General features: G+C 29.4%; 2 protein-coding genes across 2 annotated transcripts; one reads left to right on the top strand and one right to left on the bottom strand.

Moving 5' to 3' along the window:
- The first annotated feature begins 110 nt into the window (after window positions 1-110).
- LOC111027268 (protein transport protein Sec24D) lies at window positions 111-12,544 on the top strand. The gene is made up of 18 exons (XM_022305567.1): window positions 111-263; window positions 369-476; window positions 1,166-1,269; window positions 1,345-3,618; window positions 3,690-3,869; window positions 3,935-4,130; window positions 4,193-4,308; window positions 5,810-6,013; window positions 8,244-8,450; window positions 8,585-8,711; window positions 8,779-8,939; window positions 9,024-9,203; window positions 9,892-10,093; window positions 10,157-10,351; window positions 10,418-10,621; window positions 10,697-10,890; window positions 10,964-11,118; window positions 12,344-12,544. The coding sequence occupies exons 2-17, from the start codon at window positions 380-382 to the stop codon at window positions 11,102-11,104; spliced, it is 4,782 nt and encodes a 1,593-aa protein (XP_022161259.1). The 5' UTR covers window positions 111-263; window positions 369-379; the 3' UTR covers window positions 11,105-11,118; window positions 12,344-12,544.
- LOC111027269 (ionotropic receptor 25a) lies at window positions 12,488-27,953 on the bottom strand. The gene is made up of 15 exons (XM_022305568.1): window positions 27,876-27,953; window positions 22,057-22,176; window positions 21,350-21,559; window positions 21,124-21,287; window positions 20,761-21,036; window positions 20,366-20,566; window positions 20,106-20,279; window positions 19,929-20,028; window positions 16,002-16,176; window positions 15,303-15,486; window positions 15,044-15,165; window positions 14,239-14,386; window positions 13,976-14,145; window positions 13,780-13,901; window positions 12,488-12,992 (listed from the first exon to the last, which is right to left on the bottom strand). Exons 1-15 carry the CDS (start codon window positions 27,946-27,948, stop codon window positions 12,706-12,708), a joined length of 2,526 nt encoding a protein of 841 aa, XP_022161260.1. The 5' UTR covers window positions 27,949-27,953; the 3' UTR covers window positions 12,488-12,705.
- Window positions 27,954-27,991: the final 38 nt, after the last annotated feature.

Below are 27,991 nucleotides of genomic sequence, written 5' to 3'. Positions count from 1 at the left end.
GAATTCATAGTAATCCCGCGGTTTCTGATTGTTCTAATTGGCCACGAAATAGTTCGGAACGTGGCCTTGGTGGCGCATGCGCAATACACACTTACGTGGCACGAATAGCGTTTTCACTGTTTTCAGCTCTGTCTGACCAGTTGATGTATGGTGTTAAGACTTAAGATCTAAGTACAGTTAAAATTAATTGTAAATGCCCGAGTAAAAACAAGTCAACGATTTACAGTTGGCATTTTCCAATATTTTGGGATATTTTCAAACTGGTAAGAGAGTGTATTATTTGCTTACTTATCAATAAGTTCAAGCTTAGATCATCATCTTACCTATATAATTTGATTGCTTTTATAGTATATGTACATTTATTTTAGTTCAACGAGAAATGAATGATTCTCAGTTTGCACAAGAGCGTCCACCACAACATTATGGCGCTCCTCCTACATCACAACAAAACGGTCAACACAATTTATCATCAAACAGTAAGTAACAAGCTCTTTGAATGTTTTCACTGATATGTTTTGGATTTAAACTAGTAACAAGTTTAATGGCGAATATAATGATTAAATATAAATGTTTACCTTTTTTTTTTTATAATTATCGACCTTTAAACTTCAGCATTGATGTATTGTTATTACATTTTTTTAGATATATTTTAATTTGATAATGATCAGATGATCTACTACCTAAAATATCTGCTAAATACTTATTTTAGTTGTAGAATATTATTTATACATTATCAACTTATTGTAAGCTTAGGGATTATAATTTGTTTACAGAAGCAGGTACCTATCATAATAAAATTTAAAAAAATGATATAGGTGCCTACAGTGGAATTGATGCTTTAAATATTGATTAAATATAATAATTAAAATTTTATTAGATAAATTCCACCCATTTCTAGTGTTATCACTATCATTGCAATATTTTTTAATCAAAGATTTGTTTTCTAAATTTAAAGCTTAATTATTTAAAATATTGTGTAGTAGGTATATAAATGTGAACATGTTTTGGACATTTATAAATATTTAAAATTAATATTACAAAAATATGTGTAATAATAATTATATTCAAATATTCAAATGAGTACATGGATTTCTTTTTTATTATTTAATTGACAAAAATAAAACTTGTTATACACTTATACCTATATTATTCATTTAAATTTTAGATGTACCATCTTATAACCAGGCTGAAGGACAGTTGAATGATCAATTTTCGCAACTGGGATTTAATAATGGACCTTCACAACCACCATTTCAAAACAATACTTTGGTAATTTATAATTTTGTTATTTTTTATAAAAGATACACAATATACCAATAATTTGATATTATTTTAATTTTCCAGCCAAGTAATATTAACAACTTTTCAAGTGGACCACAAGTAAATACTCCACAATCATATTCACCTGCCAATTTTAATGTTGAGCTGACTGGGCCTCCTAAGCAATTTTCTTCATCAGTACCTTTTGGAGGAATTTCTAATCAAAATGTACATTCCTCGGATAATTTTCAAGACAATTCTAACAACATGATACCAAAATCTCCTTTTCCTGGAAATAGTATTCAGTCAAATATTCATGATGGAATTATTAATCAAGAGTTGAGAGATTTTAATAATGGCACACCAAATAATTCAAGTGAGGCAATGTTTGGAAAATCTAATGAATTTAGTTCAAATAACTCAGGTTTGATTACTAATCAAGTTGGTTCTGGATTAAGTTCTTTATCTCAACCAACTCAGTCAGCTTTTTCTGTTGTTCCGCCTCAATCTCGTTCTCAAAGACCATTTTCAGGCAATGTTCAACAACCACATTTGTCTGAAAATTTTCCACCCCAATCAGATTTATCTACTCAAAAATTAGAGTTTCAATCTCAGCCATCAAATTATCTACTACAACAATCAAAAGTGTCAAATCAACAGCCAGATTTTCAGCCACAGTCTAATTCAATAATTCAACCAGATTTTTCAAAACAATCTAATTCCACACCGCAACAGCCGGGTTTTCCACCACAAGCCAATTCAAAACCTCAGCAACCAGGCTTTCCACCTCAATCTAATTCAACACTGCAGCAGTCAGGTTTTCCACCACAAGCCAATTCGACACAGCAGCAGCCAGGCTTTCCACCACAACCCAATTCATCATCGCAGCAACCAGGATTTCCACCACAACCCAATTCATCATCGCAGCAACCAGGATTTCCACCTCAACCCAATTCAAAACTTCAGCAAACAGGTTTTCCACCACATACAAATTTAAAACCACAACAGCCGGGCTTTCCCCCACAACCTAATTCATCATCTCAGCAACCAGGATTTCCACCTCAATCCAACTCAACTCAGCAGCAGTCAGGTTTCCCACCACAACCTAATTTGACCCCACAGCAACCAGGTTTTCCACCACAAGCCAATTCAACTCAGCAGCAGGCAGGTTTCCCACCACAATCTAATTCAACACCACAGCAACCAGGATTTCCTCCACAACCTAATTCGACACCACAGCAACCAGGATTTCCACCACAACCCAATTCATCATCACAGCAGCCAGGATTTCCACCTCAATCCAATTCAACTCAGCAGCAGGCAGGTTTCCCACCACAATCTAATTCGACACCACAGCAACCAGGGGTTCCACCACAACCTAATTCGACACCACAGCAACCAGGATTTCCACCACAACCTAATTTGACACCACAGCAGCCAGGCTTTCCACCACAACCTAATTCATCATCTCAGCAGCCAGGGTTTCCACCACAACCCAATTCATCATCTCAGCAACCAGGATTTCCACCTAAACCAAATTCAAACTTGCAGCAGCCAGGGTTTCCACCACAATTGAATTCAATACCCCAGCAACCAGGATTTCCACCACAACCAAATTCAACACCTCAACAACCAGGTTTTCCACCACGACCAAGTTCAACACTGCAACAGCCAGGATTTCCTCCACAATCAAGTTCATCTCTGCAGCAGCCAGGCTTTCCATTACAACCTAATTCAACACTGCAGCAACCAGGGTTTCCGCCGCAACCAAATTCGATATCACAGCAGCCAGGCTTTCCACTACAACCTAATTCAATACTGCAGCAGCCAGGATTTCCTCCTCCACCTAATTCAATACTGAAGCAGCCAGGTTTACCACCACAACCTAATTCAACATTTCAGCAGCCAGGATTTCCTCCACAACCTAATTCAACACTGCAGCAGCCAGGATTTCCCCCACAACCTAATTCAACACTGCAGCAGCCAGGTTTTCCACCACAACCCAATTTAATATCTCAGCAATCAGGATTTCCACCTCAACAACAGCAAGGTTTTCCTCCTCAGCCAGGAAGTTTACCATCTCAACAAATGGGTTTTTCTCCGCAGACAGGTAATTTACCATCAAGACAAGCTGGTTACCCATCTCAACAGCCGGGCTTAATATCTCAACAACCTCAACAACCTCAACAACCTGGATATTCACAGCAACATAATGGTTTTCATCCTCAACAACCTGGTTATCCACCTCAACAACCTGGGTATCCTTCTCAACAACCTGGTTTTAATCAAGGTACACCAGCTTATATGGGTCAGCCAGCTCCAAGTAGGAGATTAGATCCTGACCAAATGCCAAGTCCAGTAAGTATTTAACCACATTGGATTTGTTAGTTAATCAGAAATTATTATATTAAATATTTAATTATATTCAGGTACAAGTTATACAAGATGACCAACAAAGTAAAAGTGGATTATTTTTAACTAATCAAAGAGGTTTAGTACCCCCTTTAGTTACTACAGATTTCACTGTGCAAGATTCTGGTAATGCATCACCTAGATTAATAAGATCAACTATGTATTGTGTACCTACTACAACGGACATTATGAAACAGGTGAGTACAATTTTATTTTAGTTTTAAATAATTGATATAAATAACTACTTTTAAAATATTTGTAGACATCTGTACCATTTGGATTAGTTATCAGTCCATTAGCAAAAATAAAACCAGATGAGTATCCTCTACCTATTATAAATACTGGTGAAATTGGACCAGTTAGATGTAAGAGATGTAAAGCTTACATGAGTCCATTTATGCAGTTTATTGATGGCGGAAAACACTTTACATGCCTTTTATGTAAAGCTACAACAGAAGGTAATTTTTTAACTTTCATTAATTAAAAATTCTTTTTTAATAAAATAAATTTTGTTTTTTAGTACCAGTTGAATATTTCCAACATTTGGATCATACTGGTCAGCGGCTCGACCGCTCTGAAAGGCCTGAATTATGTTTTGGATCATATGAATTTATTGTTCCAAAAGAATATTGTAGGGTATGTATAACAATAAACATTTGTACTTTAATGCAGATTAAATATTTGTATATATTAATTTTTTTAGATCTAATTTTAATTTTAATTATTTTTTTTAACATATTCAACGCCTACGACAATAATGTGTCATTGCTTATTGAATAATTTTTTTATAAAGTTAATGATAATTTAATGTGTTACTGTTACTGAGTTTAACCAAAAAGCCATTTGTTTAATTGCTATTGACTTTTTTCTGCATCAGTGGTCTAGCATCAGTTTATTCTATATTTATTCACAATGGTCACCTTAGATTTCTTAAAGAAACAATAGATTTTACATTGGCAATGATAAATCCTCCCAAACATAAATTTAGCTCATACTGTTAATTAAAATTTTTTTAATATGGTCTATTTTATTTATGTAATAAAAGCTCTTGATAAAATAGAACCACAGCTTCTGATCCACCAAATAAGTTTGTTTATGGTCAGGTGAAATATAATAGATATGACCAGGGTTGGGATTTTATATCACTTAAAATTGCATAAATATGCACTATAATATGACCTTAACTATCGCTAAATATGCGTTAAAAATATGTAATAAAAACAACAAAATATGAAAAAAAAGGAAATTTATTTTAATCACTTACAAAATTATATAAACGGCAAAAATACAACGTAACACACGAGTACAGGCACACGAGACAACTTTATAAAATAAATTGAGACTATCATTCAACGTTGATAATCGGCGATTAATAATCGCAGTAGAAATCGACAAAAAAAAAACCCAACAAAATTAGCAGTTAACAAAAATTAAAACCAAATACCTAATACGAAATTATCGTAGTATTATATTTTACCTATATATTAACGCTGTACGGCGTCGCATCATCGTAATCGGCCTATTTACCTAAATATCTATAGGTACATTTACAATTTATTTGATAATTCAATTGACAAAAATCTGAAAACACTTTAACTAAAATATAATTTCATAACATTTTGACAGATTTTGATTCAAAAACAGGTAAAAATTCAAAAAGTCTCAAAAAACCCAAAAAAAGCAATAAAAACTAAAAAATCGTAAAATATGCAAAAAAAAACAAAATAAAAATTTTAATTTGAGTTCTCTGTATCATGAACACATTTTTAGCTTACTCTGCTATTTTTTAAGCATCTCATAAGAAATATGCAAATGCTATAAAATCACAACCCTGGATATGACACTCTTAAATGTGTCACTGAAATTACTTTCTCTAACTACTTGCTTCAATGATTTTGTGTCCAAAATTAATTTGTTGAACCTAATTTTTTATTTCTAATAGTTCATTATTTACTATTATCATTATGGTTAGACTGTCACTTAAATTCTATTATTATTCTTTTCATAATCTAATAATGACACTATAGTATTACTATTTCAGCTATAGTATCTGCTTTTTTAAAATAATAAATACGTTCTATTATTTATCAGTAGTCCTGGTTAAATTTAATATAATGTTTTTATTTGTATTTTCCAGAAAGAAATGCAACCAAAACCTCCTGCGTATATATTTGTAATAGATGTTTCTTATAATAATATCAAATCTGGACTTGTTCGACTCATATGTGCTTTCATGAAAGAGTTATTAACTCAATTACCAACTGAGTTGGGAAATGAAAAAAGTAAAATACGTGTTGGTTTTATTACTTATGATACAACTGTTCATTTTTATAATTTAAAGGTAAGAAAAATAAATCACCATATTTGAACCACCTATTTAAGAAACGACATAAGTCACAAAATATCACAAATTGAGATATTGAGTGGAACGGGTTATCAAATGATAGACATATCATGTGTGAATATTTGCAAAAATAAATATTTAATTTTACCACTTAATAATCAGTATGAAAAAGAAATAAAATGGATCACTGGTAGTTTAAAAACGGTTTTTTCTTGTTTTCTCAGAATTACCTTTTTTGGACTTATGTTGTATCTTAAATAGGTGGTTCATCAAAAGTTTGTTCTTACCTTAGCTTTTTTATGATATTTCAACTGTTATGTGAGTTATGAGTATAAAATGGTACAATTTAAAAATATTCATATCTTGTTTTAAAATGTAAATATTGTGAAAAAGCCAACATAAGAACACAAACAATATTCTTAACTTTAAGTTTGATATTTCACTCTAAAACTAAAGCTTCTTACACAAGGACACAATTTTGGTCCTGCTGAACACAAATTGCCTAAGTTTCGTATGGGCCAGGGTGGGAAAACAAAGAGTGCTCTGATATCCTCTCCAGTCTTAAGGAAAATGTATTTAATTTTTAACCTGTAGACTCAAGCTGAAGAAATTTGATTTTGATTAGTGGTCTCCAATACACATGTATCTGTGTTCATAATTAAAACAGGACGCCACACCCGCATGTGTGGTCTCGTGTTTGTCTTAGAAGTGCGTAACATAACAAATAAACGCTGAGATCACGTTTAGCTCCATTAGTTCAAAAATTAGGGTGACTCGACCTATTATGAAACTTGATGGTGAGAACATTATATTTGTTCTTATGTTGGTTTTTATGGTAGACTATTTCTTTTGAAAGTTATGTGTATATAATAAAATGTAAAATACAAATGCTCATAACTTACTTATAAATTGAACTATTGCAAAAAACCAACATAAGAGAACGTAAGATTATGTTTTTACCATTAAGTTTCATTAAAGGTATATTCCCTCTAATTTTTAAACTAACGGAATGAAACATTTGAATTTGGTATGTTACGGGTTTGTTAGATGGAGACATCACATGTGCGGGTGTGGTGTCCTCTTAATGTCAATGTAGTTAAGATATGCAAGTACAATGCTACATTTACAATATTGTGGACTCAGATATTAGTTATGTTGAAATTCAAAAAATATTAATTGTAGAGACTTGAAACCAATCTACCATTACATAATATTATTATTTTCTATACACAATCAATGACTGGTTTTAAGTTATTTATATTACAAATCTATTCTTACCATTTTACGGTATGCGGCATTGACTTTTAAGTTAATAACAGTGATGGAATGAGATACCAATCTATCTGCTAATAGAAAAATAGATACTAATAGTTATATTATTGATTTTATAATAATTTTAGTGTAAAATCAATGTTTATATAAATAAGTTATAAAACATCCTTAGATATAAAGGTTGCTTTTATAACTACCCCTGTATCAATATTTTTGTCGTTCAATAAAATTAAAAATAGGTAATTGACTAATAACAACTATTTTAGTCTGTTATGGCATATTGGGATAGTGTTTTTAGTATTTACATTTTGTGAACAAATTATGACCGAGATTTCATAAATTTTCACTCGCTTGTTTTCATTATCCGAAATCTTTGAAGGGCTCCCTTGCGGGGTCTTACTCTCAGAGCCATGAACCGACCTCATGCTCTCCATTAGTTTCAGCACTAAACAAGTATACCCATGGTTTATTTGGACCATTAGCCACTATCTACTTTCTAGCTTATAATTATACATATCTTCTAGAAATGTACTAAATTTCTAGTAAGTAAATTTGTAGTAGATATATATAATAATAATTTTGTTTGAGAATTTAATTATTTGTTTAGCATGCAACCTACTGGACTGCATAATCTACTAGACTGATAATTAATTTAAAAACAGTCAAAATATAAATCATAAAATTATGTTGTTTTATTATTGTAAATTAATTAGTAATAATGTCAAAATCAGTCAAACAAAATATGAGTAAAAAAAAAAAGTGTGAATACGCATATACCTATTACAGCAAACCATTCATATTGATGATTGTGTTTAAATATAAATCTAATATCTAAAATAATGTATACATTTTAATGTTGGGGAATGTTGTTTATATAATAAATTCTAATAGGTAGAAATAATGAATAATACATCCACAACTACATAAGTAATTAAAATAATTAAATATATTACAGGAAACATTAGCTGTTCCTCAAATGATGATTGTTGGTGACACTTCAGAAGTGTTTATGCCATTATTAGATGGCTTCTTATGTGATCCAGAACAATCCTCTCAAGTTATTGATGTACTCATGGAACAAATTCCCACTCAGTTCAGTGAAACAAGAATTACTGAAACTATTCTTCTACCAGCAATAAAAGCAGGAATGGAAGCATTGAAGGTATATTTTGTTTTGCAAAATTGCAAGATCTATTCATAAAATAATTGAATAATAATGTTAATATTTTACGTTCTTTTTCTAATAGGGATCTTAGCAATTTTTAATTATTTATTTTCAAAACATTGTTTCTTTAGAATGCTGATTGTTGTGGTAAATTATTTGTGTTCCATTCATCCTTGCCAATAGCAGAAGCTCCTGGTAAACTTAAGAATCGTGAAGATCGAAAATTACTTGCCACCGATAAAGAAAAAACTATTTTGAGTAAGATAAATCTTGAATAATTTTTAAATTTTACTGATAAAATATACATAAATATATCTTTAAACAGACCCGCAAACAAATGTGTATAAAGAATTAGGAGAGGAGTGCGTTCAAGTTGGATGTAGTGTTGATCTATTCATCACTAATAACTCTTATATAGATTTACCTACAATTGGTCAAATTTCTAAAATAAGTGGTGGTGAAATTTTCAAGTACACATATTTTCAAGTAAGTTATTTAGATTTAATGTTATGTTATTGTATGTTTATATTGTCATTTTTTCATAATGTAATTAACATTTTTAACATTTAGGCTGATGTCGATGGTCAACGATTCTTATCTGATTTAAAACATGACATTAGTCGACCAACTGTTTTTGATGCTGTAATGCGAGTACGAACATCTACTGGTACTCGTCCCACTGATTTCTATGGGCATTTTTTTATGTCAAATTCTACCGATGTGGAGTTAGCTGCTATTGATTGTGATAAAGTAAGTTCAAAAACTCAATTTTTTTTAATATTTAATATTTTTTCATGAGTCATTAATGTTTAGGTAGCTAATCTCAAAATGTGTATCTACAATGTTCTCTATACTATAACTAATTTAAAAAAAAATGTACAGTATTTTACTTTGAAGTATTATCCTTTTATATTTGACATATTATTTAAAAAAATATCCTTCTCCGGAGTCAGCTACTATAAATTTAATTGCCATATAAGCTAAGTGAAATCCCTATCAGTAGCATGAATCAAATAAAAAATCTGTGCCGTTCAAATAATTCTAGGTAACCTACCCCACATAATATTAGTATATACAATATATATATATATCGATAAAATTTCATGTTTACCTTCTGTTAATACCTTTTCACCCATATTCAAGATGAACAATACTTGGACCTTGTGTTACAGACCACTGACCTCTATAAGACATCTTCAAAGTATTTAAAACCATTTAATTTTTAATTAATTATCATAACCACAGAAATTGATTTTAATTATATCATACTTTTAAATTTATAATATGTAATTCAAATAATAATACACTACACCATTCCTCTGTATTTTTAGTCAATTTAAATCAGTGAAATTTTTGTCGTATGTTATATTGTGGGTTTTGCCAGTTTACACATTATTATAGTTTATTATTATAATTGTATAATATCATATATTTCCAGGCTATTGCAATTGAAGTAAAACATGATGATAAGCTTGATGAACAAGATGGAGTATTAGTACAAACAGCTATGTTATACACGTCTTGTAGTGGACAGAGACGTGTGCGTATATTAAATCTATCATTACGCTCCAGTGGACAAATGGGTGAATTATATCGTAGTTGTGACTTAGATACAATAATGAATTTCTTTGGAAAACAAGGTATATTGTATTAGTTCTTATAGTAAAGATTGAATTTTTAAGTTGTATTTTAATTTAATTTAGTTATGTATAAAATATTGGAAAGTTCTGGACGACAAGTAAAGGAAGCAATTACAAATAAGACTGCTCAAATATTAGCTACATATAGAAAGCATTGTGCTTCGCCATCTTCAGCTGGTCAACTTATATTGCCTGAATGCATGAAACTTATGCCTCTATATGTTAATTGTTTAATCAAATGTGATGCAATGTCTGGTGGTATGCTATTTATTTTATTTACCTATGATAGAGTTAATGAATTCATAATCCTTGTTTTTTATGTAGGTCCTGATCTGACAGTTGATGATCGTTGGTTTAACATGCATCTGGTTATCACTGCGGATATACCTACAACATTGGGTTATTTCTATCCACGTCTGATTCCCATTCATACACTTGATGATGAAAAACTCTCGGATGATGTTTCAATACCAGATCAATTGAGATGTTCTATTGAAAAGTTTGCTGAAAATGGAGCTTATATTTTGGGTAAATAAAGTATTTCTTTTTTTTTGCAACATTAAATATATTATTTATATTTTTTAACAATATTTTTGTCTCTAGAAAATGGAGTATATATGTTTTTGTGGCTTGGTATGGGTCTAAGTCAAGCATTTTTATCTGATGTGTTTGGTGTTCAGAACATAGCATATGTTAATACTGAACATTCCGCTATTCCTGTGTTGGATAATCCACTCAACAAAGCTATTCGTCAGGTGCTGTCTAAAATTCAAAAAGAACGAAGCCACACAATGAGAGTATGTATACTTATGTTGCTAAATATTAATCTAATTTATATCATGTGTGTTTAATGCTATATTTTATTTATAGCTTTCAATTATACGGCAAAAAGATAAAATTGAAACCGTTATGAGACATTTCTTAGTCGAAGATCATGGCATTGACAATAGTCCATCCTATGTAGAATTTTTGTGTCACATGCATAAGGAAATTCGCAATTTGCTCAGTTAGCACACACAAAAATGGTAAAAGTATTATTTTCAGTACCTACTATTGTACTCCTTAGTGTGGTTTTCATTAAAATAATTAAAGAAAGTTATTGATTTTTATGTTATAATCTATTAAATTAAAAAAAATAAAAATAATGTTTGATTATTATTCTTTTACTTATTAATATTAGTTCTTAATATATTCATTTAAAAATAATATATTTTTTTAAATAAATAATTATAATTTTATTCTATTATAATGTTATACAATAATATTTTTCCAATGATCAATTATTTTCCTACAATTATTTGGAATTTGAGTGTATAATTGCTCTAAAGATATTACTGTAAATTAATTATCTGTTAACAATTCTAGTTAAAATTATTTTGTTTCATAATTTATAGTATGCTTGTGATAACCAAATCCCAATGAATCTAATTAAACTAATTGGTTCATCTTTTTTTATGAAACATGGCATTTAATATTTTTAAAACTATTCTTTATGTATATTATTTTTACTGTGCGATGTATATAATTTTGTTGCCTACCATGTGAATTATATTCATTAAATGTGAATGATTTACGGTTTATATAAAAATGTTATCATCATGAATACATTTGACTGTTACAACAAAACCTTATTTTGCACTACATATGAGAAAATTCAGTAATTCCAATACATATTAATTTGTTTAGGTTATGGTCATCCCAATGTGTTATAGCTTTGAGGATGTAAAACAAATTTGTTCTAAATTATTTTATAAATAATGATTCATTATATTTTATTGATTTTTTTTGTATTCAATTTAATACTTTGATGAAAGAAATGTCAAATTTAATTAAAAACTTTTTGAGTACTTTATTTTAGGAAATACTGAAATAATAGGTATTATTTAGAAATTAAATGTGTACTATTCATTGTTGAATTTAACAAATTTTAGAAAACCTCAATAGTTATTTCGAAGTGCAACTACTGAAGTACTTATAATTAACAAATTTTAAACAATGAATGTCAGTTATTTTTTAACACTTTTTTTTTCAATTTGTTTTATAATCGATTCCCCTATGAAATTAAGAAATAATTTAATAAACTAAATGGTATTAATAAAAAAAATAAGCACTTATGTTGGATGAGTTCTGTAACAAAATATTGGCTATAATACTTAAAAATCCAATACTAAAATAGTAGTAAAAACATATTATGTTGTTAAAAATTAAATTTGAATCTTTAATTATTTTATATTTTGTTTTTATTTTTAGGTAATTGGTAGGGGTCAATGTGGGATTAACACCAATACAATTACTTGAATTACTATATGATTACTTATCGTTTTGTTTATTACTGCACGATTGTTATGTTACATTTATAATTTTTAATGATGTATACACAGTCATAGAAATATCTGTTGTTATTATATTTATTATATTATTTTTTGATTTTATTATGATTATATTTGAAATTCCGCCGTTTTCTCTTGGTGTTATGTTGAATTAGTGCATTTGTATAATATATATATATATATGATGTAAAATAATTTATTTATGAAATGTATTAGTTAATCAATTTATATCCATACTATATTTATAAATATTATAAAACATTATATCAAACAACTGAAGTTCTAATTTTGAAACTTGTTTCTACGAAAGAATAATGCATTGTTTAGTCGGCCTGTAGTTGAATCTAGCTTGATCTTGTTCACCCAACGTGTTTGATCATCTGAATTTGAATTTCTTCCTAGCGTCATGAATAACTCGTGGCCATACATCAGTTTATCCTTATGAATGGTGTTATTAACAACACTAACTTCTGCTACCTTGGCGCGTTTGTGTTTAAAATAGACAACCTCAAAAGCAAGTGTAATCAACGCTATCAACAAACCAACTAATGTAGCTATGAAAACGCCTCCTAGAAACATGATAATATAGTTGTTAAGATTGAGCCATTGATGTAGGTAAGCATGTAGTTTGTTGGAATATTTTTTTATGTACTTAAATATTGAGTATAACATTATATTTTTATTTAGCTTCCATCATAATTATGTGTCTTGTTAGTTACGATTTATGATTGAACAACTTTAATTTTACAGGGTTAGTTTTTAGTTTCAATATTACAATATTATCATGTATGTAAGATAATAGTATATTATCAAATGAAGAATGTAATTAAATTGAAAGCCTGGAATCACTTAATTATTATTACTCATTTGTCATTAGGACCACTCAGACTTTACTCCGTTGATGTTAAGAAAAAACCTCGATGGCCGATTTGTGTGTAAGGGTTTTGCTTTACTACACGGCAATTGTTTGACTTGGTGGAGGTGACAAAAACTAGTCGCTAAGGTGTACGCTGAAGTCCAAGCTAAGCAACCAATTTTTCACACTATAAAGAAGAGAACATTGACTTGCACAGTAAATGTCTCTCTCTTTATAGTCTGAAAAATTTGTTGCTTAGCTTGGACTGAGCGATTCTTACCCTTGAAAAATAGTTTTTGCTTTGTTTTGCATTTGTGAGACGGAGAAACACGCGGGTGTAGCGTCGTCTTAGTACAAATGTAGTAGACGTATAATAGTCTATTATTAAATAAATCAGTGATCACAGTCATAACTCAAACCATTGAAAATTACGCATGTATCTTTGTTTAGAGTTGAAACTTATACAATAAGTACATTGAAAAACTTTTTATCCACTTTACCTAAACTCTCTAATGTGATGCCTTCACTATCGTCGGCATTCGGGCACATGCTCACTTTGGAAGCATTCCAATACTTGGCGTTCAATAGTTCAAAAAATCTATCTTTTTGTAAATCTAATATCCTAAAAAAAATAGTTGGTGGTTAGGTCTTGTGTACTATTATTTTGTTATTATAAATAAGTTTCATTGAAATTACTTTCTACTAATTTCCTCTTGTATGAGACTTCCTTGCTGGACAGCTATCGAATATGGCCTTTCGGCAAATATTTCACCTACTTCGGTCAAGTTACAATTATTATAAACCTCATACTCAATGTCCGACGAATCGTGAATTAGAGCGAATTCACCTTGCTCATTGTCTAATACCTATCATTAAACATGGTAGATGTATGAAACATAAATGTATAATGTATTAATGTTACACTAAATTATTAATTATATGAAGTATTTAACGGTCACCATTTGATATCCGACGGATCTGTTCGGAACGGTCCCAGTTTTTTCTATGGCCGCTAATATTTGTCCATATTCTTCTTTTATTGGATAATCCCAAACTCGAAAATCTTTTCGATTGTTTGTTTGATTTAATGCTATCTCTTTCCATACGCTAAACCGTAAACATATTAAATTTTCTTATTGAAAAAAAAAAATTGGCGCCTTCTCATAATCTCATTGGTGATAAATGATAATTATTTTATAAGCATAATGCCTATTCGGATTCTGCAATATTATAATAAACTAGCTGCCCGATCTTCCCCCGGAAGAAATTATTTTTTAAAAACATGACTATATTTTGGCTATACAAATAATACAACGATTATAAAAAAAAGAAAAAAAGAAAAAAAAGAAACAGACATCGTTATCGGTGAATATATGAAAATAATTGGTAATTAGTTAATTATTATTATAATGAGGGTTCAAAACCGGTTTCCTTTGTCTCCAAAATCAAGTTAGATTCTTATATATATATAGATAGAAGATAGATAGATAGGTACCTAACGTAAAAAAATATTTGTTCATTAATTTGTATGTGTTTGTGAGTAATATTGTAGTCTGGGGATTTTTTTCCTAGAGTCGGGGATTTTTATTTGTAAAGAATACCAGTCTCTAAGAACTTTTTTTAGAGTTATTACAATACAAAAACACTAAATATTCAGTGATTTTCATCATCTATTGTTTTTTGGTTTTAAATTTTTTTTCACTAGGTATAGGTACCTAGGTACCTATAAGAAATCAGTAAAGACTAAAGGATATCGGTACTTGCTTATATAAAATGTCTTCTGCCATTTTCATGTTACGAAAGAAATGATGGGCGTCGCTACCGTCAATCACCGAATAATTGATCCTCGACTGTCGAGCTAATTGTTGTAAGGACTGCACTGGTGTCTATACATTATGTAGTAGGTAGTACAATACGGACAAATTGTTAAATAATATAATATTAATATAACGTGGTGCAATTTATTACAATGTACGTATATATACACGCATGGGTATACAATCTAGGAACATATATAGCTCACTTGCATCCTTTCCACCGTCAGAAATGCTGCCAAATTCGCAGTGAACGTAGCCAACATGAGGACGACGAAAACCCAATAGGCGGCCACCAAGACTCGCCCGCTGATCGCTTTTGGCGTTTCTCCTCCTCCTTGGGGCGTAAAAGACGTCAAGGCGAACCAAAAGCTCTCGACAAGTGTGAAATGCCTGCGCACAGCGTATACAGAATAAGGACTCAAGTGTGACATGTAATGTGTACGCTATCATCATTACCTATGCGGCTATAATGTAACATTTAGGTATTATATTATTCTGACTTTTTATCACACAATATATGAAATATATATATAATATTATATTCATATATTCTGTGTTTTTATTTTTATATGTACTTATATCCTAATTTAATGCAGGGGACTGGGGAATGCTTTATTTTTTGACAACTATCTGTGGTGAACCACCTATCGTTGTTGATATTTTTAATCATTCAAAAAAAAAAAAAGTAGGTACAATTAAATTTAGTAAGATAACTTTTTTTGGGGATATGGTACAAATGAACCGATATATTTTGTGATGAGTGTTTTCTGTTAAGATAATCACTGTGTACGTCGTATTAGTTATACACCTATAGGTACCTGATACATATAATAATATAGTATAATATCTATATGTATAACCGTATAGGTATCTATACTTATCACACATGGACATGGTAAATATACCTGAATTGTTCGTATTTGGTTCTGTTGTTCTGTGCACTGTAAGGTGAATATTTGTCTAGAATCCAGATCATGACCGCAGTCATAGCCAGAGCAGCTACGATACTAAGCCAAACTTCAGGTTTCAGTACGGTCATAAACTTGAACAGTGAAGTCTTTCTGGACGGTTTCCTGATCACTGAAATGACACGTGGTTACAGTAAGTGATGAAGATGGGCGTCACCGTTTTCGGCCAAAATGTACGCTTCCCTTTTCGGCCAGTAAATTTGTATTAACACTATTAACATTATTACCAACAACTGGGTGAAAAAAATAATAAAATAAAACAATTTGCAATTTTATTATTTTTATAGTCTTCAGTCTTTAATGTAAGTATAATTTCGTTCATAGTTGGTTTTTTGGAAATAAAGATAAACCAAGATTATTCCTTGTTGGCTTTTTGATATAATATAATGTAAAACGCGATCTAATCAGTGCAGTAAGTGTCCTATAGGCTGTATAGGCAATAGAGTATGGTATGGCAGTATTTCATAGAGTAATGCCAGTATGTTATACCTTATCGTTTCCATTTTATCTGCATTGTGGAAAATCAATTAGGTACTTATATGTATATTTTTTTATCATAATTATTAGTGTATAGATTTTATAAGATTATATTAATTTTTATTCGAATAATGTAATATGTTATAACAGTTTATTGCCAATTGTTTTATTTTTTTTTTTTTTTACACAGTAAATGTTAATAAAAAAACTACTGGCCGAAAAGGGAACGGTAAGTTTTGGCCGAAAAGAGAAGGGTATATTTTGGCCGAAAAGGGGGCTGTCCACGAAGATGTTATTTTGGAAGTATATAAGTGTAGACTAATGGTATGCATAATACAATTAACTACAAAGACGGGACTATAATATATAGGTAACCGAGTTACAATTATTGTAGCTTGTAACAATAAGTAGGTATTATAACCATATGACGAGTCACGAGTATAGGTAGTACACAAATTGCGCTTATTTAAATCGTGAGATTTGCCTGAAATAAAGTGTCTGATTGGGAGCCAATATTTACATATTATATAAATGGAACAACGAAATGAGTTACCTAATTTACTTACTGATGGATTTAGGTTATATTTTTTGTTGAAAAGGTTTTCATTGTTTGGATAAAAGTGGACTCTGCACTTCAGCCGGTATGATAATAAGTAATAACTAATATAATAATTTATCGTTATATTCCCACCTACCTACCCGAGCTATACAATTTGGCAGACGACACTAAAATAGTTTGGTGGTAATAGCATAATAATATATACTATATGGACTATAAAATAGACACAAAGAATGATAAAAGCGTAAGAAGAAAAGTTGTTTTTCTTGTTTCCGTGATCTTAAGTTACTTTACAGTTGGTAAATGTATGTATGTATGTATGTATGTATGTATGTATGTATGTATGTATGTATGTATGTGTGTGTGTGGTTTATTCTATATTCGATAACGACACATCGTGGATCAACGGTCTTGTAACATATAATTAGTTTTTAAAACGTTATTGTTTTTATCTAATTTGTATCTTGTTCCAGTAAAATAATCTTCTAAAAAAACCCCGTAAACTAAGTTTATAGTGTTCACAAACCACATAAGTATGCTTATGTATTGTCAATACAATTATGTGTATTATTTGTTGGTATTTAATATTTTATTTCTACAATAACTAAATATTATCAACCGATCACACAGCGTTATGGCTAGGCGACTATTAGACCAATTTTAAGTTTGAATTTGCAGAAATTATAAAAATTAAAAATGTCTTCGTATCATGAGTTACTTGGAAAATGGATAGACGATGGTATCCCGATTAGGTACCTAATACTACATAATTATATCTGGTTCATTGAGTAAACTTTAGTTGATATTATAAACAGAAGAGTTTTTATTTTATAGTTAAATTATATGAGGCTCATAAATAATTGAATATGTGTATTATTGTTCAAAATGAATTTATAATATTATTGTTATATTGTCTATTACTTAGGTTTTAGTAACAAGTAAAATAAATTACTATTACTGTCTAGTGTCTATATTTAGTTTGATAATTTTATAAAATAAGATCTACCTTTTTATTTGATAATCAATTAAAAAATTCTTCTGGGGACTTATCAGTTATCACCATCTGATTGCTATGTTATCCTCAGAAATAGATTTTGGGAATAAAAAGTTTATTTTGGTTTTTATTTATACACAATAAGTATTTAAAATTGAGTTATCAGACTTTTTTTTAACTTTCAGAAAAATAAAAACCTAAAATTGATGTGCTGTAAGCAATACCTTATACTCTCAATCGAAGTACTTGTGTTATAAAGTGTTATACAAAAATAAATAATTCAAACGGTTCTCATTGCTAAGATAATTGATTTTGAGTCAATATTTCGCTATTATATAGCATATCTTTAAGAATTTATTTTAAAAATACGTTTTGTTAAACCAATATTTATTTTGAATAAATTAAAACAAGAAAAATGTATATCAATTAAAGTAAATTATACGTTCGTTTTTTTCAGTGATTTTCTTAAGAGCAAAAAATTTTGTAAAGAATGTATTTAAGAAATAAAATGAAGAAATGTAAACAAGTGCAGGTTTTTTAACCGCAACCTTGCTCAGAATCGTTTTTTTTCAAATGGGATGATTTATTATTACTTTTAAATTTAATATCTCAACTGAAATATGTTACCCAGTGGCCGCCCAGACGTCCAGTTCTAGTAGAGCTGGACAAATATAATTTTGAAACACACAGTAAAAAAATGGTGATATCAATGACACAGAAGAAAAACATTTTAACATTGTTATTTTACACTTACAGTTGGTGTTTCAGAATTGCGAAAAGTCTGAAGATTAAATTTGTAGCCTAATTTTTTTAGGAGTGATAAATGAATTGATTTTTAAAGATTTGTGTTATTTAAAAGTAATTATTGTGAATGTTGACTGTCACCAATCCCACTTATTGGAGCAGTAATAATGCTTCAAAAAATGCACTGTAATTTTCAAAATAAAAGGGAAAAACAACAAAACAATTTGAAAAAAGGTGATTTTTAACCAAAAATAGGGTTCGACAAAACCGTTTTGCAATTCAAAAATAAAATTTTACATTACAGATAATATTATACTTGAATTTTTACAAAATATTTATCTTAACATTTTTTAGGTACCCTGTGATGTAAATTTCAAAATATTTTGGCACTTTTTGTGCTATTGTAGCCTAATTATGGGGTTTTTCTATAATTATTGATAAAAATGTAACTTATGGATTAGTCAAAGAGTTGTTCTTATAACAATTTAAAAATGACAAAAATATATAGGCATAATTTTGTTCAAATGTTGACAGTTAATAATTTATACAATTATCAATTTATGAAGCTTGGACATTTAATACGAATTTTCTCTCATGTTTCTTGTATAAAAATTTAAAAATCTCAAAAATACAAATTCACATCTTTTTAATTAAACATTTCAAGTTAAAATGTTGACGAAATTGGATACCTATAGCAATATAGCATGGACATATTCACACTGGTCGATCGGTATTGAATTATAATAGTTTATATAAAAGTTAATAACAGTTGTTATAGTTATAACTTATATTATATATTAGTATACTATTAAACCTACGACCTACCAGTTACCAATACTTAGGTAATAGCTATATAAAGTTATTGTAAAATATTCTTAGAAAATAGGCTGCCGGTTCGTCTCGAATTGCTTTTTTTTATCGCAAACAAAGATTTATCATTGAATTAAAATATTTTTGACATATCCTTTACAGTGGACTACCCATTTATGAAGTATATTTGACACCTACCATACCTCATAATATTTTCTTTTTTTAATTATTTTTTTTTTTAAATTACAAATCGATTACAACGTTAATATATTTCCATCACCTATCGATATTCCCGTTTGTTCGAAGTATGGGGCAATGAAGTCTATAACTTCTTCCCGTTCCGATGTCATGGTGAGTGCAGCTATTACAATATCTAGTTCCTGCAACCACACAGTGTTATGAAATCTTGAAAGTCAATAATCACGTATCTATGTAAGTTCTACTCATCGTCACTCACTCCTTCCACAAGTCCACCGATGAGCCCGTTCCACTGGTTCGTCTCTGGGTCCAGTGAGCCAAATTTGTCTTTAACAACTAGTTCGTATTTGAAATTCATTTCTTTGGACAGTTTTTCGATTAGATCAATACAATAACCTTTCCACACGTCTTCCATGAACGTCCAAGGAATAGACTTTGGGTATAAAAACAGAAATCGTCAGACTTACTAATAAAATAATAATATTATGGTGCCGAACCACTAATAAAATGTAGACTAACCATTGCGGTACCAACTCTGAAGAATCGACGACCACTTACTACTGTCGAAGCATTGTGTTTCATTTCTAAACCTCCATTTATGGTCCACGTACCTAATTGATTAGGTACACCATCCTGACTGACTCTGAATATCATTGCTTGTTCGTTGTATGTCATCCGGTTGGTATCGATGTCGTATTGCAATTCACTTTTATTTTCGTACTAAATATTGGATACAAATAATACACTTACGCAACAGGTACACTTTAACATAATATATAATATTAAAATCTCGTTATTCTATAAATTTTATAATAATTGATAGGTATTAAAAATAATAATTATAAATCTTAACAAACACGGGTTACCTATAGGCTATAACATTAGGATAATATATTTTAAGTTTATAGGTATACCGAGTTGAGTTTATCTTCGATTTCTTTTCGTTTTTCTAACACTAAAACATCAGAAATCAAGTCGCAACTAAGTTTTGAACGATCCCTCGATACACTGCCAAGAAAGTAGTAAATGAAGTTAAATAAAGTTCTAGCACGTGTCATTTTATTTGTATATCCATTTTCCCATGACGTGAACTTCATGAGTGTTACTGACGATTCAAGTTTTAATTTGGTCGTATCGTTTGTAACGATTATCCACGATTCATCCAGTTTTATTAATTTCTCTTGATTTATCTGATTAAAAAAAGTTGTTTTTTTACATGCACGTATTATAGTTAGGCATTGTGTACACTAATATGTATTGCAGATTGTTGCACTAACTATCTGTACATATTGATCCAAATTATTTCCGATTAGAGCTACGTGTCTAATACCAATTTTTGTATTCTTAAGTTGGTCAATTTCATTTGATGTTAGATGACTTAAGACAATAGCTCTTAAAGATGATTTTCCCGAAGTTAAGTAGGTAACAGCTTGATTTGCGTCTGAGTACACGAATCTTGTTCAAATATTTTAGAAAATTCTTTAAAAATAATATAATACTTACATTCTTGATTAGTGAATATGAATGTAATTTCTTTGGTAATATTCAACCATGTGACAAATGATTCAATTAATTGGATTGTCGGTTGAATGTAGGAAAAGTCAGTTCGGAAATAAGCCATAGAATTAGCGTTACTTATTTTCCAGCATGGTATACACGAGGGAATGAGGAGATCAATGGTGGCTAATGTGTTATTCGACGCAATACTGCAAACTGTTTAGAATACAAAAACTTGTATTAATATTGTTATTTAATAGAAATTACTATTTGTAACATAATGTAGGTATACTAATAATATCAGTTCCATAGCATTTCATTACGATTACGATATAGATATAGGAATTTTAATCTTGAAAACTCACAACTATGCACAATATTGAATATAATATATCTAAGTACAAACTACAAATAACTATAATTATACTGGTATAGACCTGATAAACATTTATCGCGTTATGTACAATATACTATGATCAGTATGATCTTAATTCTTAGTATAAAATACGAGATTTAGCTAGTTTGAAATCCTCCCCTTTGAAAATTAAAATATATATAGGTACCTACGTACCATTTAATTGAATAACAGTAAATCGTTATTACAATACTTGATTTTAACGAAAATAATGTTTCCCGGGGTCTTTTCGTATTTATCAATTACCTATTCTAATTTGACATTATTAATTTAATAAGAGTGATTAGGCTATACGTACATTTATTAGTTATATTGTACGACGGATCGTTTAAAATAGGTTCGATCGATACGTTGTAGTTTGTCATTATGGACTTCAATTGAACGAAGTTTGTGTCATCTTCACTTTGTGTTAATATACCTGTAACATAGGTATATAATATTACAAAATGTTGAAACACAGCGTTAGTAAAGGTTCTATTATTATAATTAAATGTTCATAGTTTACGCTGGCTTATGATATTTTGACACATTTTTGTTGAAAATGTCATTAGTAAAACTATACTACAATTTTGTTGAAAACCCAACGCATTAAAAATCTAGCTATAACTGTATAATCTCAATAGATGTATACTATATTGTCATATTATATATGCTAGGCAGATCATGTATGGTGAGGTCGAGAACAGGCCAATCGGTCAAGTTACCAGCTGGAAGCCTGCAAAGAGCAAATAAATACCACTCGGTCTCACAAAACCATTATGGATAGACAGAGATCATAAAGACCTGGTTATGTTGGGAGTTCTGAATGGTGAGGAGCTAGCCACGGATAGGAACTGCAGATGGAGAGAATTGGTGGTTGCGGCAAAGGACCTAAACTAAATCTATACTAAGCCAAAAAAACCTGCCATAGTGTATTTATTGGTAAAATTGATTTAATTTATTTTTGAGTTGAAATTTGTTAATTACTGGAATATGTTTTTTAGATTCTGATCGAAGCGTTAAGTGTATTGATTTTACAATGATGTGTTTTTTTCTGTATGTATAGACGACAAGTAGTGGAAATAATGCTTTGATTTTCAACATCAATCCAGTATCTTTTCTGATGGGAAAGTGAATTGAATTGATACATTACAGGGGTCAAAATGGAAAATTCCCTGGAGTTTTCAAAAGCGTCGGAAAAAACAAAAATAAATTTAAGGAAAAACGGAGATTCTTACGCTAAGCCAGTTTGAACCTAAAAAAATCGTAGACACTTTAAATTTTTACAGGATGTTTATATTAATATAAACTTTCTATGCACTAATTACGTTTTCAAAATATTTTAACTCTTTTTGAGCAATTTATGGGCATAAAAAATGTTGATGTTTTTTCAATTTATGTTGACAAAAAATGTTCAAACACAGTTTTTTTTATTGATATTTCAGTTCAAATTCGGACGAAATTAGATATTTAAATGAAGAATAACGATCTTAATTATTTTGTTGTAATTTAAAAATATAATTATAATTTAGGCCGACTGACGGACGTCTCCGCACAGCATTGTTTTTCAATTTGATATATATCATTGAATTCAAATTTAACACTATACATTACAGTGAGCCACTTGTTACCTATGTACAGCAGAGTATTTACTTAAAAAAAAATTAAATCGTATTAATTTTCTTATTCACATATTATTTAATGATACGATATTACACATACTAAACCCATGCTTGCTGGTTTATTTTAAACAAGCCACCTGTTAGGTACTGGTATTTAAATATTTAAAATTTTAAATACTATAATAAAAGTGTTTGAGATTTAATTTTTCGTATACGTTCTATGTACATGATAATCGTGACGCATACCTGCATAAGTCCGCATACCCCGACAGTATTAAATATTTAACTAACCGTAACTACAAGTGGATCGATAACAAACAAATAGCTGTAGACAAGACGTATATATAACGAGACTTGAAGAACTTCGTTTAACGAAATATTCATGCAGTACTTACCTACCTATATAGTCTAGCTATGGGTACACAATATTAAAAAAAAGTGTGCATATCTACTTTTAGGTACCGCGTTTAATAAATTGGCGTTGTATGCCTATAGCGTTTTAATATTTTTTTTTGTTTATTATACATGTATTTTTTTAGTCTTATAATTATCAGTGGCGTTGCCAGAACTTTTAACCTAACCGAAACAGCCTACGGCCAATCATTTTTACGAGATCCTGTCGTTTTTAATATTTCCCGACCTGCCAATGAACAGTCACGCCCTCAACTCAAAAGTAGGGAGTTGTATATGGCAAATTTAAACCGTGATTATAAAATCGAAAATTCCCTTATGAAATAATTAATATTTTGATTAATATATCAACTATTATTACATATTTTATATTATATTAGGTATACGTATTATTTATTTTGAACATGACTAAAATATTTGCTTTTATATAATAAAGTATTGATCAGAGTAGACTAACTATACAAGGACTAAACATAAGAAGGACCGAATGTATTTTAGACTTTCTTTGTGTTAGTATGAAGCTATAAAAACTTAAAATTATTTTCAAAGGTTAAACATTTTCGAAAATTACATCACGTCTAATGTCTACGAAAATGCCAAAACAAAATATGATCGCTCAAAATGTCCTGTCCTGACTCTTAGATCACTATTTTCATAATTGTAATATAAATATATATATTTTGTTCAAAACGGGTGTACCGTAAATTTGACCGATTTTTTGCAGTTTCCATTAGTTTATTGAACTTTTTCAATTACTATTGAGAAATTCTGGCTAGAATGATCTCTTTAAAGTACCACATGTGTTCTATTTGATATCTAAAAGTGCGTTTACAAGAAACTTTTAGTATTTTAGAGTTCTCCTCATCTTTCCTAAAAATTGATCACCTAACTACAAAAGAAATTCATATCATTATTATCTTGTATAACTAATAGAATATAGAAACATTTTAGTAGGTATTTTTATTTTTATTTTAGTGATAGGTAGATACGTGGGTGCGTTTTCATATCGGCATAATATATTTTATACATGAAAACTGAATTATTACCTAATGCATATGATAGTTCGAAGGGTTTGTCTTGAAGTCTTGAAAAAATGAAAAATAAAAATGATAAAAAACTGAATAAAAATAAATTTGAAAGGAAATTCAATTTTCCCAAGTTGTATTATAGTAGGTATAGAAAAAGTAGTGTGTGTTAAAACTTAAAATGTGTTTCGTAAGATGTTATCTGCATTTCAAAACATTTGGTGTGATTTTTATCTAACCGTAAACATTTAGTATAAATGATTAAAATAACAAAATGTATAAACTTTAAGAATCTGAAGGTTAATGTGTCAAAATTGTATAAATTGTACAACTGCTGTAATGTTCTGCTGGTGGTATGCCAAAGTGACCTTTTAGGCTTCAATGTGGACATTTACTTACTGTCTAAATAATTTATTTTTCTGTGTACTATACTGTTGTGGTTTGAGTTACAGCGTCAAAATAGAAGTCGATGGTGATGTAAAGGAATGTTATTTTATTGTAAATGAAGTCGATGTATGGTTTTAATTTTGACATGGGTATTACAACAAAAAGGAGCAAGTAAAACAGACAGAAGGTTGTAACGTAATACAGTTGGTATTTTTTGTTGACATAATGTATGATGGAGGTAATATTTTACATTGTGATGTCAGAGTCATAATATTATAGTTTTAGGAAGAAATGAGTTTCTTTATAGACCTTACAGTTATATTCAATACATCTATAACTATATTCAAAAGTTCATATGATACATTTTTAGTCATATGCTATGTCATTATCTTAAACTTAATAGATACTACTAGGTATAATAAATAATAATAAAGTGTGAACCTTGATTAAAGATAAATGAAAACTTGTGTGTAAATAATGTATTTGTTAGTTAACATCATGGACAAAAATAAATACGACAAACAACTAAGAGAGAAATAACATGTAGTTTTAACTTTTATTTTGATGCATTATTTTAACATACCTATATATATAATTGCATGATATATTAAACATTTTGTATTATATTATATTGATTGATCGTGTACAAACAATAAACAGATGGTAACCGACTCCCGAGTCTGTAGTTTAATTGGTGTGTGTGTGTGCTTCTGTAGAGGGTGCGATTGTAAACAGCACTTATATATATAGTTATGTACTCGATGATGGAAACATAATATTATAATTAATTTATGATAAATGAACACGTTTTCTATTTATTAAATTAGAGCAAAATTAAAACGTTGTCAAATTAAACTTTACGCAACAATTTCAAGTTTATTTTGACAGAAATATTATACATACCTAACACATAAAATTACCATCGAATTAAAAATAAAAAACAAATTTGAATGGCTTAAGTATTTGTAAAGGTTTAACTTTAAGTACTTATAAAAAAACTTTTTTTCATTTATATTTGTGTTTTACAATGCCTTTATTCAAACATCTTGTCGGTTTAAAAATTCGAGTTTTTGGATTATTAAATTACTGCAGGTAGTTGAAATAATATAAGCTGTACAGCCAGCATTTCACTAACGAATCCGGCCATAGAAATTAATAAATATTATGGTATCAAAAGCTCCAAGTGCTCCTTGCTTGGAGTATCGCATCTTCGCTCATTTCAATTAAACCCTCGACAGAATGATCTTTATGTGCACACGATAAATGTTTAATTCGGTTAGGCAGGTATGTGCATAAAATAATATAGTTTCGAATAGACACTAATAATTATATGTACCTACGTTCGTGCCAATTTTTATTAAATTTTAAGCGGTACGATGAATGCATTGGTTGTGCAATTTAGGTATTTTTTTGTTTTTTTTTGTGTCTGAATGTCACTTCTCTTAGCACAAAAAAATGCTTTGATCTTCAACTTCGATGAGTGGTTTCTAGTAGAAAATTGTATCTAGTTGGTATTTTGGGGTTCAAAAGTAATACAAAATTCTCGTACTTTTACTAATAATCGGCAATATTTACGCAACACCAATTTTTGACCAAATCGATTTCGTTTTTTGTCGAAATTCAACAAATAAGAACAAAGTCAAGAAGATACTTGACATTTTCATCAAATATTTATATTACCACTTTCTAGACCATGGTAAAGTATTTTCGCTTTTTTAGAGCTAGACTTATATTATAGACATTTGGATTTTCAACTTTTGAATTATTTTTTCCATAAATAATTGTCTACAAGTTTTTGCTTGATTTTCAAAATGTTTGAAAATTTAATACAAGGGGTTCATCATACATTTTTTATCGATGCGCGATTTCTTTTAATGGCAATTTCAAGTTCCAACTATTACAAAATTGAATATCCAAACAAAAATTAATTATTTTTTTAGTAATTTTGCTGTAATTCAAAAAATATAAATTGTAAGGACTTCATAATGTTCACCATTAACTTTTATTATTATTTACAAACCATAACATTTTCAAAATATTTAAATAAATTTACAAGTAAAATATTAAAATGCAAGTTGCAAACTTAATGTAGTTGTTAATAGGTATAAATTATAAATTATGTTTTAAATCCATTATTCATCAAGAGAACGCCATCAACCACGCATGTGTTGTCTACGTCTTACAAGTTAAAAACGTAAATACGTCTCAGCAAATTGTACGTACAGAATAATCCATTTAACTCTGTTATTTTTAAAATTAAAGTGTGTTGACTTGTTATAAAATTTAAAGGTTAGATTATTACCTATCTATGACTTCTCGGAGGCTTTTATAGTTTTATTGGTATTTTAATTACGAAGCAAGTTATGAGCATTATAAAACTGTAAATTTTAATATGATCATAAATAGTTTCAAAATTATAATATGCCTTCTAGTTCCCTTAGATAATAGAGATTTTACCTTCAAACTATATATTAGGTCAATTCAGTCTAATTTTAAAAATAACAGATAAAAATTGATTTTTGTAAACTCTAAAATGTTCAAGGCAATATCCTAAAGAATTAAGATTAGGCTGGTACCAAGTGATTATATTTCCATATATGTATATTTTATTTTAAATAAAATAAAACAATTTAATACAAATTAAATTGTTTTTGTTTAAATATACAGAGTAAATGTTGTAAATAATATCTTACCAATTTTGTAAGCTTCTCCATTTGTATAAACTGTTAACCACAATAAAAAAATATGTATTCTTGTCATAAACATTGTGTCTCCACTAACGAACAGCAACTAAGTATGAAGACTAGGA

The sequence above is a fragment of the Myzus persicae genome, unplaced genomic scaffold (genome assembly GCF_001856785.1).
Source record: "Myzus persicae strain clone G006 unplaced genomic scaffold, MPER_G0061.0, whole genome shotgun sequence".
Taxonomy (NCBI): Eukaryota; Metazoa; Arthropoda; class Insecta; order Hemiptera; family Aphididae; genus Myzus; species Myzus persicae.
The sequence above is the reverse complement of the archived record's forward strand: the minus strand, read 5'-3'. Positions and strand labels throughout refer to the sequence as shown.